Source organism: Biomphalaria glabrata, chromosome 8, assembly GCF_947242115.1.
Source record: "Biomphalaria glabrata chromosome 8, xgBioGlab47.1, whole genome shotgun sequence".
NCBI classification, from domain to species: domain Eukaryota; kingdom Metazoa; phylum Mollusca; class Gastropoda; family Planorbidae; genus Biomphalaria; species Biomphalaria glabrata.
The window spans coordinates 13,213,149-13,227,662 of NC_074718.1; the positions used below are offsets into that span (position 1 = coordinate 13,213,149).

The 14,514-nt window shown below is 34.9% G+C and overlaps 1 protein-coding gene across 1 annotated transcript; it reads right to left on the bottom strand.

Annotated features, from left to right (window-relative positions):
* Positions 1-1,414: 1,414 nt before the first annotated feature.
* Positions 1,415-13,705, bottom strand: LOC106062858 (cathepsin O-like). The gene is made up of 9 exons (XM_056038906.1): positions 13,437-13,705; positions 10,450-10,555; positions 9,085-9,181; positions 8,293-8,349; positions 7,260-7,416; positions 6,403-6,512; positions 5,023-5,189; positions 4,353-4,445; positions 1,415-3,738 (listed from the first exon to the last, which is right to left on the bottom strand). The coding sequence occupies exons 1-9, from the start codon at positions 13,620-13,622 to the stop codon at positions 3,680-3,682; spliced, it is 1,032 nt and encodes a 343-aa protein (XP_055894881.1). The 5' UTR covers positions 13,623-13,705; the 3' UTR covers positions 1,415-3,679.
* Positions 13,706-14,514: the final 809 nt, after the last annotated feature.

Here is a 14,514-nt window from a genome sequence, read left to right on the forward strand (position 1 = left end):
TACAACTTTTTAAAACTGTAACTTCACCTAGATACTCCTTTCTCCTCTCTTTCCCAACTGGTCCAGACAAGTGATAGGATCAGAGCCCATTGAGAAAGCTAAAAGCATGAAATTGTGCTAACAAAACAATTGGTAAAAATATTTCTAAATTGCACAGATTTATTGTTAGTCTAGATCTATTACAAATTTAATTACATGACAGATCCAAACAAAATTACACTTAATGTAAGCTTTGTTTTTTTAAGTTTTTTTTTTTAAGAAAAAGTGTTGATATTTATACAAATGCTTTTTCTTCCCTAGTGCCATTAGAGCATGGAATGGATTGTGTGAATCAGCCAGGAAATTAATGACTTGGCAGAGTTTAAGTTTCTAATTAACATGTATGACTAGATTGACACATGAATACACATAGAATGATAATTATCTTCTGTTAAGAAGAAACATCTGTAATTTATAAGAGAAAGGTATGATTTTCCAAACAATAAGGGAAAAATCTCAAAGTTGGCAGCATGATGCTGTAAGTGTTAGATTATTTTGAAAATAAAGATCAGCACATGGTTGCAGGCCCATTATATTTATTTCTAATACTGGAAGCCAAATAAATGACAAGAAGAGACCAGGATGATCCATAAACATGTGAGGGTCACCAAATAAATGACAAGAAGAGACCAGGATGATCCATAAACATGTGAGGGTCACCTGCAAAACTTGCATAAGTCAGGGCATTGCACCAAAGCTAAGGAGACTGAAATCAAAGAGAAGTTTGGAGAAGCTGGTAGCCCACAACAAAATGTGTCAGGAACGGAATTACAAAAGGCTCAAAAAGATATTAACAAAATTCGAATTAAATAGCCATCTGTTTAAACAGCATCAGGGCCTTTAAAACTGATGCACATACTTGTTGGTCGAAGCGCAGCATGGTGTGAATGACAAATGGTGTGAATGACAAATGGTGTGAATGACAAATGGTGTGGGTATTGAATGGAAGGGATGTTAGATAAGAGGAGCCCAAAAAATATGGACATGAACAAAGTTTTCAATATTATGAATACATTCTTATGAGAATATTCAAGTGTTTATAAAATAGAGCCTGACAGTGTTTGTTTATTTTTCGAGAGTCTTGTGTCGTAACAACACAATATTATTGTGTATGATGTAGTGGCTTCAGATCACTCAGTCTGTTGAATGGAAGTAATTTCATAGATTAAAAAAAAACAACCAGTAGTCCCCGAAACAACTAACTTTAAAAAGTAAGTAGATTTTTTTTTAACTTCCATTCAGTCAACTGTTATTAAAACTATCATCACTTCTTCAGATTTATTACACAGACCATTGAATTAACTATTTAATTCTCATGGAGTGAGTCTCTTACTTACACAAAAAAACAAATAACTCAATGTTAAGACCAAAAAAGTCATGATTTGTAAATAAATGGATTTAATATAATTAAAAAGATAAGTCAGTACAAAAAAATAGAGAGTTCTGTATAAAATAATAATTGTAACAATTAACAACAGTATAATTACATTATATTACAAAAATAAAGTGAAAGACCCATATAAGGTTGATCATACAATGATTATGAATGGCAAAAAATAGAATTTATGTTTTCGCATTGCTTTAACCCATGAGGTTTAGAATGCCTCAATGTTGTTAAAATCAAGTCACCATTTTATTTATTCAACAGAAAACAAATGGATTACTTTATTCTATCTGGACATGCACTTAACCTGCTTGCATACTCTAATGCTATGAAATGTTTAATTTTTTAAAGCCGATGGTATTGTATGAAAAGCATAGTGACAATATTTTTTTTATAACAGATCTCCTTTTACTAAGTCAGAGGTTCTCAAACTTTTTTGACCTGGGGACCCTTATAAAGTCAAGACGTGTCGAGGGACTCCTAAGTGAATAAACTACATAAATGCATAGTATAGGAGTTACAAATGTAAAAATAAAATGTTGAAGTATTTATTGAGAAAATTTTATTTAAAGTAAAATTTTAAAATATTAATGACTTGGATGATGTTTATGAAATTTTAAGAATGTATTTATGTCCGGCTTAAGGTTTGTAAGTAGCAACAGCAAATCTCCACGAGCACAACTTTCTAGTCTCATTATTTTATTTCTGATGAGGTTCATTAAGGCAATAATTTCACATTTTAACAAATAAGAAGATGAGAAAGCAGTACAATGACTTTAATGAAGGAAATAAATTTGAATCAGTTACTTCTGTGTTTGTAATCTGGTGGATTTTTTCAAAAGCTGCTCTTGTATTGGTATGGATTCATCTGTGATTAGGATCTGAGTTTGTCCACGCGCAAAAGGGTTTACACAGTCAAAAATATTAAAGTAAAAATGGTCTCAAATCTTTAGTTTGGGTCGACATAGAATAGTAGGTAATAGACAAATAAAACAGTAATGGGAGGAGTTGATTATTATTAAAATTATCCGATCTAATAAAATTACTTTTAGTGAAAGGTTATTTAACTTTTAAGATAGTCATCTTTCTTCAAACCCCTACGTCATCTCATGGACAGCTGGGGGACCATGAACCACAGTTTTAAAACCACTGTCCCAAGTCCATTGTTAGACTCAGGAATGCTCTGCCAGTTAAAAAAAAAAATCGGACCTGCTCAACCTAGTTAGCTTAATGACAATTATGTATACAACATTAGTACTCAAAAGCAATATGGAATGTGTGACAGAGAGGTATAAATCTCAACAGAATCTCATGGGTTTGGGTTAAAAACCCAACTCAGGCTGAGTTTTGTTTGCTGAGCGTCTAAAAGCAGATTTCCCCCATCAAAAGAGATTGGACTACAGCACATTGAGCATGCTATGAGCATGAAAGATGCACCATACAAAAACAATTCATACATACAAAAAAAAAAGCTATAAAGTATTGATCAGGAGGAAAGAGAAGACAAAAAAGAGGATACAATTTTTTAAGTTTTGCTTAAAAAAATAAACGATAAGCCTCTATCTTTTAACTCAAAACATGAAAATTAAAGCCTATTTCCAATGTAGACTCAGAGGTGTTCTGCACACAAAAGGCATAATTTCTGCAGATTTATGTGAACTAGTATTTTGAATTGTGTTTATTATTTTAAATAAAAATTAGAAAACAAGGACTGTTAATACTTTTCTGATAATTCCCAGCCCACAGCATAAATTATAATTTAAAAAAAAAACAAATTTTCTTTATACTATTTAAGAATGTTCTAAGCTCTGACCAGCTGGGTTTATATAAGTAAAACTAGGATTTCATGTATGGAACTTTTATATTTACCATAATTATATAAGACATATCTGTAGGGCTTAAATGTTTTAACAGTTGCAACAACAAATAATTTTAAATATAGAAATTACAGGATTAGTTAATCTTAATGTAAAATGGATAAACGGATTTATTTACAAATAATCTAAAAAAGAAAAGGATATTAAAAAAATAATAAATACAACAACAATATAACAAAGAATGAGAAGATTGTCAAGTGTGGCACTACATTCTCAAATATTACAAGGTATATTTTTAATATAAACCTTGACAGAACTAGATTTTTAAACAATGTTTCAAGTCTCCTTTTTTTTTTCAGCCATTGTTTCCACAAATTCATTGACAGACAAATAAAATATTAGATTATACATCATTAGGACATCCTTGAGAAGTGAAGAGTCAAGGAAATGTATTTCTGTTCAGATCAACATCAAGAAATGTGACATCATGTGTTAAGCCTTTGAGAAGATAAGCAGCATCATTTTGAGAAGATAAGCAGCATCATTTTGAGAAGATAAGCAGCAGCATTTTGAGAAGATACGCAGCATCATTTTGAGAAGATACGCAGCATCATTTTGAGAAGGAAGAAAATACAAATATTAAGACAAGATAAAAGAGTATAACACATCATCTTTTTAACTTTTAAAATTCTGCATTTAATCTGGAAAAAACTCAGTATAAACATGACAATTCTAAACTAAATATATTGACTGTTGATAAATATATTGACTGTTGAAATAATTTTGGTTAGAGAATCACCTAGTAAAGCCCAAACAGGTATAATCATAGATCATAATTTTACTTCAAAAAGTAATACAAAAATAAAAATTTAAAAAAGAAAGAATTGAAACATATTTGTATATTTTTATAATACAGATTTCATCTTTCAGATTGTGACAAACCCACATTATCTAAAACACAGAACATCATGAATAAAATAACTAAAATCCCACTTCAGTCAGAATCAACAATAGACTGAATGGGGTCATTACAAAAATGTATTAAAATATTTGGGTTCTTAATAAAATGTTGTTTAGTTAACATACATATTATCGACCACTCAAATACTCACCACAAAGATTTTTTCCATATCTAACATAAATGTAGCCCTGATCACCAAAATTAGTACCCCATGAGTTACGAATGATGTAATAAGGGACATCACCTGTCAAAATTTAAGTAATGATCTGTAGGAAAATATGTGGGAAGACAAAATAGGCAACAAGATGAGTTGACAGAGTTTTAGAGAACTAGTTGGTACATTCTTTGGAGAATGAAAACCTTTTCTTAAAGACTGTAGAACAAGAGAGGAAATGGGGGACATGCATCATAAGAATGTGTTACATCAATATAAAGTTGGCTACCAAAAAAGAGCAAAGAACAAAGCTTTCTTTCAGAGACGCTGGCGATGGATAGGCAATACCCTTCACAAGCCTAAAATACAAGTTTTTACCTGGAACCTCAAGGAAAAAGGAAAAGGAAACTTGCCCAGAAATGAGACACCTGGAGGAAGCAGACAAGACCACTGGCAGAGATGAGATAACTGAAAAAGGGTCAACTTTACTTATGCCGCCTGATAGATGGACAGACAGACAAAAAAAAACACCTGAAAGCAACTTTTCCACTTTAAGGAGGCAGCTAAAAATTTCTTGACAAAAAGTCAACACATTACTAAGAATTTTTATAGTTTTAAAAAATTAATACTTCTGCAAAACATTATCCTTTATGTTTGAACTACTAACCTTCAAGATTGTAACCCACAATTTGTACTGCATGATTTAAATTGTTGTAACAATGAAACTGTATGATTCCTCCAATATAGTTGTGCCAAGTGGTAGCATCTATCGCTACGGCAATAGGACCATGAAAGGCTAATAGCTGCAAAAGTTGATATTCATCAGTTGTATACCTGTGTGTAAAAGAAAAATGAATTAAATTTATATCAACTTTTTAAAACACAACAATAAAAAAATAAAAGTAAAGTACCCCTTTCAGACCCTGTGAACTGTGAGGCAGCAGATGTAAACCTTATCTGTTTCTGTGGGACACAGTTAACGAAGGTGTCATGTGGCCAGCACAATAACTAACCACCTTACCCCACCCCCAAAGGACCCAGTGGCTGAGTGGTAAAGCACTTGACTTCCAAGCCAAAGGGTCCTGGGGTCAGATCCTGGTGAAGACTGGGATTTTGAATTTCTAGATCTTTGGGGAGCCTCTGAGTCCACCCAGCTCTAAATCGTTCCTGACATTTGTTGGGGAAAAGTCAAGGCAGTTGGTCATTGAGCTGGCCACATGACACCCATTTCCAGGGTCACTGGTCTGGGCCTTGGCGGTGCAGTCCCTTACTTTCTCTCATTATAAACTTGGTCCCAGGTGCTACAGTTCATTTATGTATCAACATTTGTTTCAGCACCAAGCTTTACATTCACTAAAAGCCAGTTTACTATTGTTTTATGAAGCAGCTTATTGAAATATAAAAAAAAACAACAAGGAACTTAAGTCTTGATACAATGTGTAAACAAGGATACCACAAATTCTGGTTACAAAAACATACAAATTTATCTCTTGCAATATGGGTCATTGTAAAGAAGTTGCTGACTGCTTTCCTGTCTTCTTACTTGATCAATCCCATCCAAGTCATTAAATTAAATTTTTTTTTTTAAACAAAAAGTTATAATTTCATTAAACTCTCCCATCCACAATTTTTTTGTTACATATATAATATGCTTTTATGTTACTTTTTCACTTAGGGTTCCTTGGCAAGTTTTAACTATATAAAGGGGTCCCTTGGTCAAAATAGTTTGAGAAACTCTGGTCTATACCAATCTAGAAGTGGGCATGGTGGCTGAGTAGTAAAGCACCTAGATTTAAACTGAGTCTCTGGTTTGAATCCAAGTGAAGACTGGGATTTTGAAATTCAAGATTTTTAGGGTGCCCCTGAATTCACCTAACTCTAAAAGCTGACATTAGTTTGAGAAAAGTCAAGATGGTCGTTAATCATCGTACACAGAAACAAATGTCCTTATCATCATCTGCTCTACAGATTGCAGGGTCTGAAAGGGGAACTTTATGACCATGTAAAACAAAACATTTAAGGTTAACACACACACACAATTTCTTACTGATTGTTTTCACAGGCTTTAAGATGAACTCGAGGCAAAGATGATGACGGGTTGTGACAGGAGCCTGTTTTATCTGTGAGAGGATACTGATCAGACCACACTAATCCATTCTGTTGGCATATAAATACTTGTTATAATAACTTTATAAAAACTTTATAGAACTACTAATTTGAATGTGCAATTCTATCAAATGTGGGATGTGAATTCCTAGTGCAGGATCAAGAGATAAAGCTCTCATTTTGCCCTCAGGATTTTAGAACTTTTAAAATCTGGATGAGAAAACAGCTTTAAAATTACGCTTGCCAAATAAGAAAACAGTGAGCAAAGGGAAAACTGAAGAGATTTGATCTAGGAGATGGTCAAGTCACAATTTGGTCAGTTTGAGAAAAATGTCAAAAAAGACATTTTTATGTTCATCTTGATATTTGGTTCTTGTGAGCTATGAACTAAAATGTAAAGTTTCCAGTCTTAATTGGAAATTTTCCACTATGTTATGATATAAGGCTAAAACCAATGCAGTAGTTTGACAGGTAAATTGACAGGTAATTTGTGTTCTTTTAACACCATTCAGTACAACAAGGTGGTCATGTCCATGCATCCATGTTTCATGCATAAAGTGACTATGGATGGACATAGCCCGCCACCTGTACATATGGACATATCCCACTTGTACATTTTTCAATGGCTCTACGAACACTTATCTACAGTTGAACTCAAAGAAGGATGCACAGAGCATCCTGGTGACTTGACTATCTTCTTGCACTAGTGCCTTGAATTGGGGAACCACAATTGGTGAACTTCACTTCACTTGTCCCAAAAAGTTTTCAGTCTAATGCATCAAGAGACCAAAGACAAACCTCTAAAGACCAATCACAAGCTCCTTTGATGCTTCCTCCTTCACAGCCACTGTTGTTCTTATCGCAGTCAATCAGCTCTTGGACACTCAGGCTTGGAGCAGAGGCATTTTTCTGAATTCCATACATACTTTCCACAGTCTCCACAACACTGAAAGCCCTAGGAGAAAAAAAAACTAACAACTTTTGAGCTAGTCAGATTTGCACCAAATAAAGTGGTGAATAATTTGATTAAATTTCTAATGAAAATTTAATATATTGAAATGTTTTTGACTTCACTTTCCCTATTTTAATAATTTTTTTTTTACAAAAACAAATGCTTAAGCAAACCAAATGTTAAAAACAGATTAAAATAGAATTTACTGTTCATGGACTATGTGTCAGACAGCTGGCTTAAAGAAACAGAAATAAAAGCTCTGATAGTCAATACATTATTTTAGAAACTCTTTCACAGCTGCACACTGTCAGCCTCAGTTTTCTGTAAACTTCAGGGAAGTTAGTTAAATCCTCCTGCATTGTCAGGTTCCAGGCAAATTTCACTGTCTTTTCCCAGCTGGTGCCCACAGATTTTAGGTCTTTAAAAAGATGAGATGCCATGTTATATGTGGACGACCTTGTTTTAGCTTTTCCTCTTTTCTGCTTTCATGTTATGACTGAGTTTGATAAATGTATATGTCTTGCTTAAGGATTTGTCCCATGAATCTCATACAATGTTCTATCACCAATTCACACAGGGAACAAGTGCCTGTGCAAAAATAAACTTCTAATACTGTACTTAGAAGGATTGTTTTTCAAAAGCTGTTTAAACTTGTAACTTGTTCAGAACTTCTAAAACTTATAAAATGCTGAACAAATTATTTATGGGAAGATTTAATTAATGACTCTTTCATAGATGTCAAGGGATAGTGAAATGTTTCTTAGTCAGTTTTTTAAACTTAACTAAACTACACACAGTGAATTTCAGGTTGTTTGAAATAATATTAGAATATTTATTTTTTAATATAAAACTTAGTTTAAGAAAATGTTAAGCTTTTACCAACAAGCTCCACAAGAACCTTGATCCATAACAGGATTGACGACACCAGAATCTCTCCTGTTGAGACAAGTAATGTTAGAAATATTAATGTTTTAAATTATAATGACAATTAAAATTACAAGACATTATGTTAATAAAAACAAAAACTAAAAGGTTAGATATTCAGAAGAACTACTGGCACATCCTAAATATAAGTAAAGATGATAAGTCAAATTGTTATAATACTTTGAATTGCCTTAAAAGATTTACCATTCATCCCTTTTAGATAAAGAATGCTAGAATACCTAAGAAGATGATAGTTGGGGAAAAGTAAAGGCAGTTGGTCATTGTGCTGGCCACATAATACCCTCGTTAATCGTGGGCCACAGAAGCAGATGACCTTTACATCATTTGCTCTATAGATCGCAGGTACCCATTACAGCTGGGTGGACTCAGAGGCGCTCTAAAGATTCCAAAATAAAAAGAATGGTACAAATGGAATACAATGGAAAGGTATACTGCAGTTGGCTTGCCAAATCTAGACTTTAAAAAGATTTCAAATTATAATTTTCAGACAACCCTTCAGAAAAACAATCCTTACAGCATTAGACCAAGCCTCCTGCACAATGGGATGGGATTATTGAAGGCAAAGATTGGGGATTATTGTGATGACTTTTCAAAGTGCACACCACATTACATCTTTGTACAAAATTTAAAAGATTTTTTACAGAAAGCTGATTGTAATAGAAATATATTAGGGTTAGGGTTAAAAAGTTAAAACGTTTTATAAATTATAATGTTAAAAATTATTACCAGTCTTTTTTAGTTGGAAGATCTTGAAACTTAAACTTTAAGCCAGATAAGTTTTTCCTGAGGCCTTTACTTGGTTTATAAGTGGACAAATACTTTGCTGTGAAGAAAATTAAACTGGATTAAAAAAATCATCTAGAAATATCTTATGAAACCAAAGTGCTATCTTTTAATTGTGTGTCAGCACTCAAACTTGTGAAATATCTAGTTACAGTTGACTCTTGATAGTCTGTGGTTACCGAAAATGTTGAATTACAAAAGGTTAGCCCCAAATCATTCCGTGCATAGGGCGGCAAGCTCTCCCCACAGAGATTGGTCTTAGGCGACAAAGCCTTTTCTCAGTAGGTGCCCATGATTTTAGGTCTTCTAAGAAGGTGCAACACCATGTTATACATGGATTGCCTTGTTTTTGCTTTCCTCTTTTCAGCTTCTACATTCTAAACATATAACTACTAAAATATACAGGTTTCCTTGCAAGTTTAAAGTAAATAGCGAGTTTTCATTCAGGTTTTTCAAACCCACCCATACACTATTGAGTCGAAAAACTAATTTAAAAATTCATATTTTCTTTTGAAAAAATTAATCTTTCCTATTTGAACATTTTAGTCTATTTTTATTTTAGTCATTTTTAGACTAAAAAAAAGACTAAAATTATGCGAGAGGGATATAAGGCAAAGGGTGTCCCCGTCAGACTTGGCGAGTCAAAGCTTGAAGAGCTGGACAAGTTCACGTACCTTGGCAGCATCATAACAAATGATGGAGATGCTTACCATGATGTAGCGTGCCGAATAGGAAAGGCAGGGAGCATTTTCCAAAGGCTGCAGCCTATTTGGACTAGCCAAGCCATTGGACTCGAGACAAAAATACACCTTCTCAACACAATCGTCATTCCAACTGCTACATATGCATGTGAGACATGGAAGTCATCTGTCAAAATTGAGAAAAGACTAAATGTGGCTCAACAGAGATGGCTGAGACGGATTTTGGGAGTCAGTTACACAGACCGGATCTCAAACAAGGAAATCCTTTGCCGAACTGGGAGTCGAACACTTAGTGAGGTTGTGACTGAGCGTCGCATGAGGTTTGCGGGACATGTTCTACGTCAAAATGAATTACGCACACCAAGAGTTGCGATAACATGGAAGCCAAAACGAGGAAAGCGCAGACAGGGACGTCCTCGTATTACCTGGCGACACACCTTCATGGAGGACCTCAGAACAGTGGACACCAGTTGGGAAGAGGCTTCAGACATTGCCAGTGACAGATCATTATGGAGACAGCTTGCCGCCCAATGCGCCGAACGGCGCGGGAGGACCTAAGTCTAAGTAAAGTAAGTAATTTGAACATTGAAAACTTAAAGTCACTGACCTTTAAACTCTTCAGGGCTCCAGTCTGCAAATTTATTGATTCCATAAACTCGAGTACTACCATTTGGAAAACCTTCATTTAGACTTTGAGATCTGGCAACATTTTCCTAAAAAAATTATTAAACAAAAAAGTTGTATAGACGCAACACATGTGCTAATAATAATCATTAGTTAATATTAGTCATTAGTATAGAAAAAAAAACAGAAAAAAAAAGTAGACAAGTTAAAGACTAAGAATCTAGATCTAGATATACAAGAACAAGGATGGTTGTAGATTGAAATCCTCTGGGGTATTTATTTGTTTACATTTACATAGGAACATACTCAGATATATGACCAGGGCGAAGCAATCTAAACTAGACAGACTCTATTCTCTATATTACATGTAATATATGGCTCCTTCTATGTATATTTGTTTCATCTTTGAGACGGGCAGAATCTGGAGTGACTGATCAAGCCAATTCTGGAGCAGCAGAGTTTGTCACAGTTTGTTCATGTTTATGCATCTATCCTAGGGCTAGCTTTCTTTTTCTTTCTCTTGACTAAGGCACTTGGTTTCTTTTGCTCTTGGCGAAGTTCGTACCAGCACTCACAGTCTGTCTCCATGCTGTCCAGTCTTGGGCTATCTTCTCCCACATACTTTAGTTTATGCCAGTGGTTCTCATGTCTCGCTTGCAGACATCTGTGTAGGTTAGTCTTGGGCAGCCCTAGGGTCTGATTTCCTCAGCAAGCTCAGCATATAGGATGTCTTTAGGGATTCTTTCATCTGGAATACGGGTGACATGTCTGAGCCAGTGTAATCTTCTCTGTGTCAGAAGAGCATTGATGCACATAATGCAGTGCAGGCAGTGTAAGTGAAAGCTATTTAATCTATGCTCTTGACACATGTATGTTGCCCAGCTCTCACAGCCATAAAGAAAAATGCTTACAACACAGGCACTGGTTGCCGTAGTCAATTTGGCTTTTTCCCAGACACACTTGGAGAGTTTTGCCATTGCTGCAGAAGCCTTTTCTATTCTTTTTGTCTAAATCTAGGTTGCTGGCGATTGTTGTACCCAAGTAGGTCAATTCCTGCACCATATCGTTGGTAATTCTGCGACATCTTGCGCCAGGATTTCAGTCTTGGAGAGACATATTGTAAGGCTAAACTCTTGACAAGCAGTTGCCAAGGCATTCACAAGCCTTTTTAGTCCTTCTTGTGAATAAGATATGAGTGCCACCTCATCAGCAAACAGCAGTTCCTAATCAAGATACATCGTGTCTACGTTTTGGCTTTTAAGCGTGCCCAGTTTAAAGGCTTTCCATCGGATCTGCTGTGGATATATACTCCTATCTTTCAGAAATTTAAAAGGGCTGGTGAGTACAACTGAAAAGAAGATGCCGAATAGTGTTGTAGCAAGAACACATTCTTGTTTTACTCCGCTCTTGATGGAGAATGGCCTAGAGGTAGAACTGTCAAACTGTACGGTGCCCTGCATATTTTCATGAAAAGCTGACATTAGTTTCTGTAGCTTATTTGGACAGCCGATCTTCTATAATAAGGCCAACAGACTGGTTTCAAAGTTAACATGTAATACCAGAGCTGCATATTAATCATTTGATTCATTTGAAATAGTAAATACAATAATTAATGACAACATGATATCAAGAATATAACTATAGATCTAGATCTATATTTTAATATCTAGCACATCTAGATCTTACTAAATTCTAGTCTATTTCTGTCATAAATAAAATGATCAGTGAATGATTATGAGTGATGTGATGGCACATTGGGCGACAAGCTGTCTCCATAAAGATCTGTCATTGGCAATGTCTGAAGCCTCCTCCCACCTGGTGTCCACTGTTCTGAGGTCCTCCATGAAGGTGTGTTGAGGACATCCCTGTTTGCGCTTTCCTCGTTTTGGCTTCCATGTTATCGCAACTCTTGGTGTGCGTAATTCATTTTGACGTAGAACATGTCCCGTAAACCTCATACGCCGCTCAGTCACAACCTCAATAAGTGTACAACTCCCAGTTCGGCATAGGATTTCCTTGTTTGAGATCCGGTCTGTGTAACTGACTCCCAAAATCCGTCTCAGCCATCTCTGTTGAGCCACATTTAGTCTTTTCTCAATTTTGACAGATGACTTCCATGTCTCACATGCATATGTAGCAGTTGGAATGACGATTGTGTTGAGAAGGTGTATTTTTGTCTCAAGTCCAATGGCTTGGCTAGTCCAAATAGGCTGCAGCCTTTGGAAAATGCTCCCTGCCTTTCCTATTCGGCACGCTACATCGTAGTAAGCATCTCCATCATTTGTTATGATGCTGCCAAGGTATGTGAACTTGTCCAGCTCTTCAAGCTTTGACTCGCCAAGTCTGACAGGGACACCCTTTGCCTTATATCCCACTCACATAATTTTAGTCTTATCCAAGTTTATGCGGAGGCCAATTTTGGGTGCCTCTGTCTAGGCTCTCTGTCATTTCTTGATAAGATGCACCCCTGTCTCACACCTGTCTCGATTGTAAAAAACTCTGTTGTTCCCTCTTCTGTTTTAATGCAGCAACTAGACTGACTGTAAAGGTGTCGTAGGATCTGGACGAATTTTTCTGGGATGCCGTATTCTCTAACTATTTTCCATAATGATTCTCGGTGGACACTATCAAATGCTTTTTTGAAGTCCACGAAACTGATCGGTAGCCGTTGTTGGTACTCAAGACTTTGTTCTATGATATTTCATAGATGGTATTGTATTTAAATTAATCAAATTAACATGAAAGTTTCATTGAAACTCAAACTGAACTTATTGAACTTAATTGAAGTCAATGAAGTTGAACTTGAAGTGAAGTTGACAGGACTTTTATATCTTTAATAATGAATATCTCTTTAATGAATTATTTAAAAATTTAATTTAATTGTATACAATGCTAGCTAGATCGATCCAATGAGAATTAATGTAATTATTGTAATGTAACAACAATAATTATTTAATAATTTTATTTTACCTTAAATACATTAAAACGAAAAAGAAATTCTGATGAATTACTGTTTTTCACATAAGATCTATTATGCTTAACTGCAAATTCATGAAAAGCTTTGTAAAGTTGTAATTTTTCGTCAGCTAATCTTGATTCAGATAATGTTAATAGACCTAATAGTAAGAAAAGTACACAAGTATAGGATAAATACATATTTGTTGTGTTTAGCACTGAAATAAGTTCACCAAGATAGAGTGTATAAAGTCGGCCATTTTGAACAAGTCACATGAACAGTTTCTATTTTTAATCAGATGTCATGGTGTGGAGGAAGGGGGATCACCATGACATGCATGTGGAAGTTCGTAAATAATTTTCGCTGGATGTAGCCAACATCATGATCAATATTTAAATAATGAATTTGAAGAAAGGGGGTGTCGAAAAAAAAATAATCAGGAAACGCCAGTGGGGAAGGAGTCGAGACTAAAGTTTAAATACAGATAAGTAACAAGAAATACATAAAACATACTTTTAAAAAAAAATCATATCTTATACAAAGTGTAATTGTATCAATTACTCAGGATAAGTCATGTAATCAAATTTGTAATAGATCTAGAATAACTGTGCGATTAGAAATTTTTTTACCAATTATTTTTGTTTAGCGCTTTTTCACGCTTTTAGCTTTTTCAGTACGCTATGAGTCGCTATGATCCTATTTCTGGACAAGTTGGGAAAATTTTTTTTGGGGGGGGGGGGTGGTAATATCTTGGTGAACTTCACAGCAATCACTTTTTAAAAGCATTTATAAAAAAAAAAAGAGGAAGGGAATAGGACATAAATTCGAACTGATGGCTCACGCCTCATCAAGCCGCCATGCTAGCCACTCTGCTTGTGAGGCTCTATGAAAGCGGAAATTGCATTGTTATCTCTTGTTTGTTTCAAAATTACTTTCAAGCGGCGACCTATAAAGGGGACTAATTCCGCGTATACCACCACTTCAGCCTAGTACAATTTATTTCCCTTGTTCGAAATACCAAACAAAATAATTAACTGGTTACGTTTTTAAATTGATTATATATTATTGTGTTGTCAGATAAAATAAATAAAT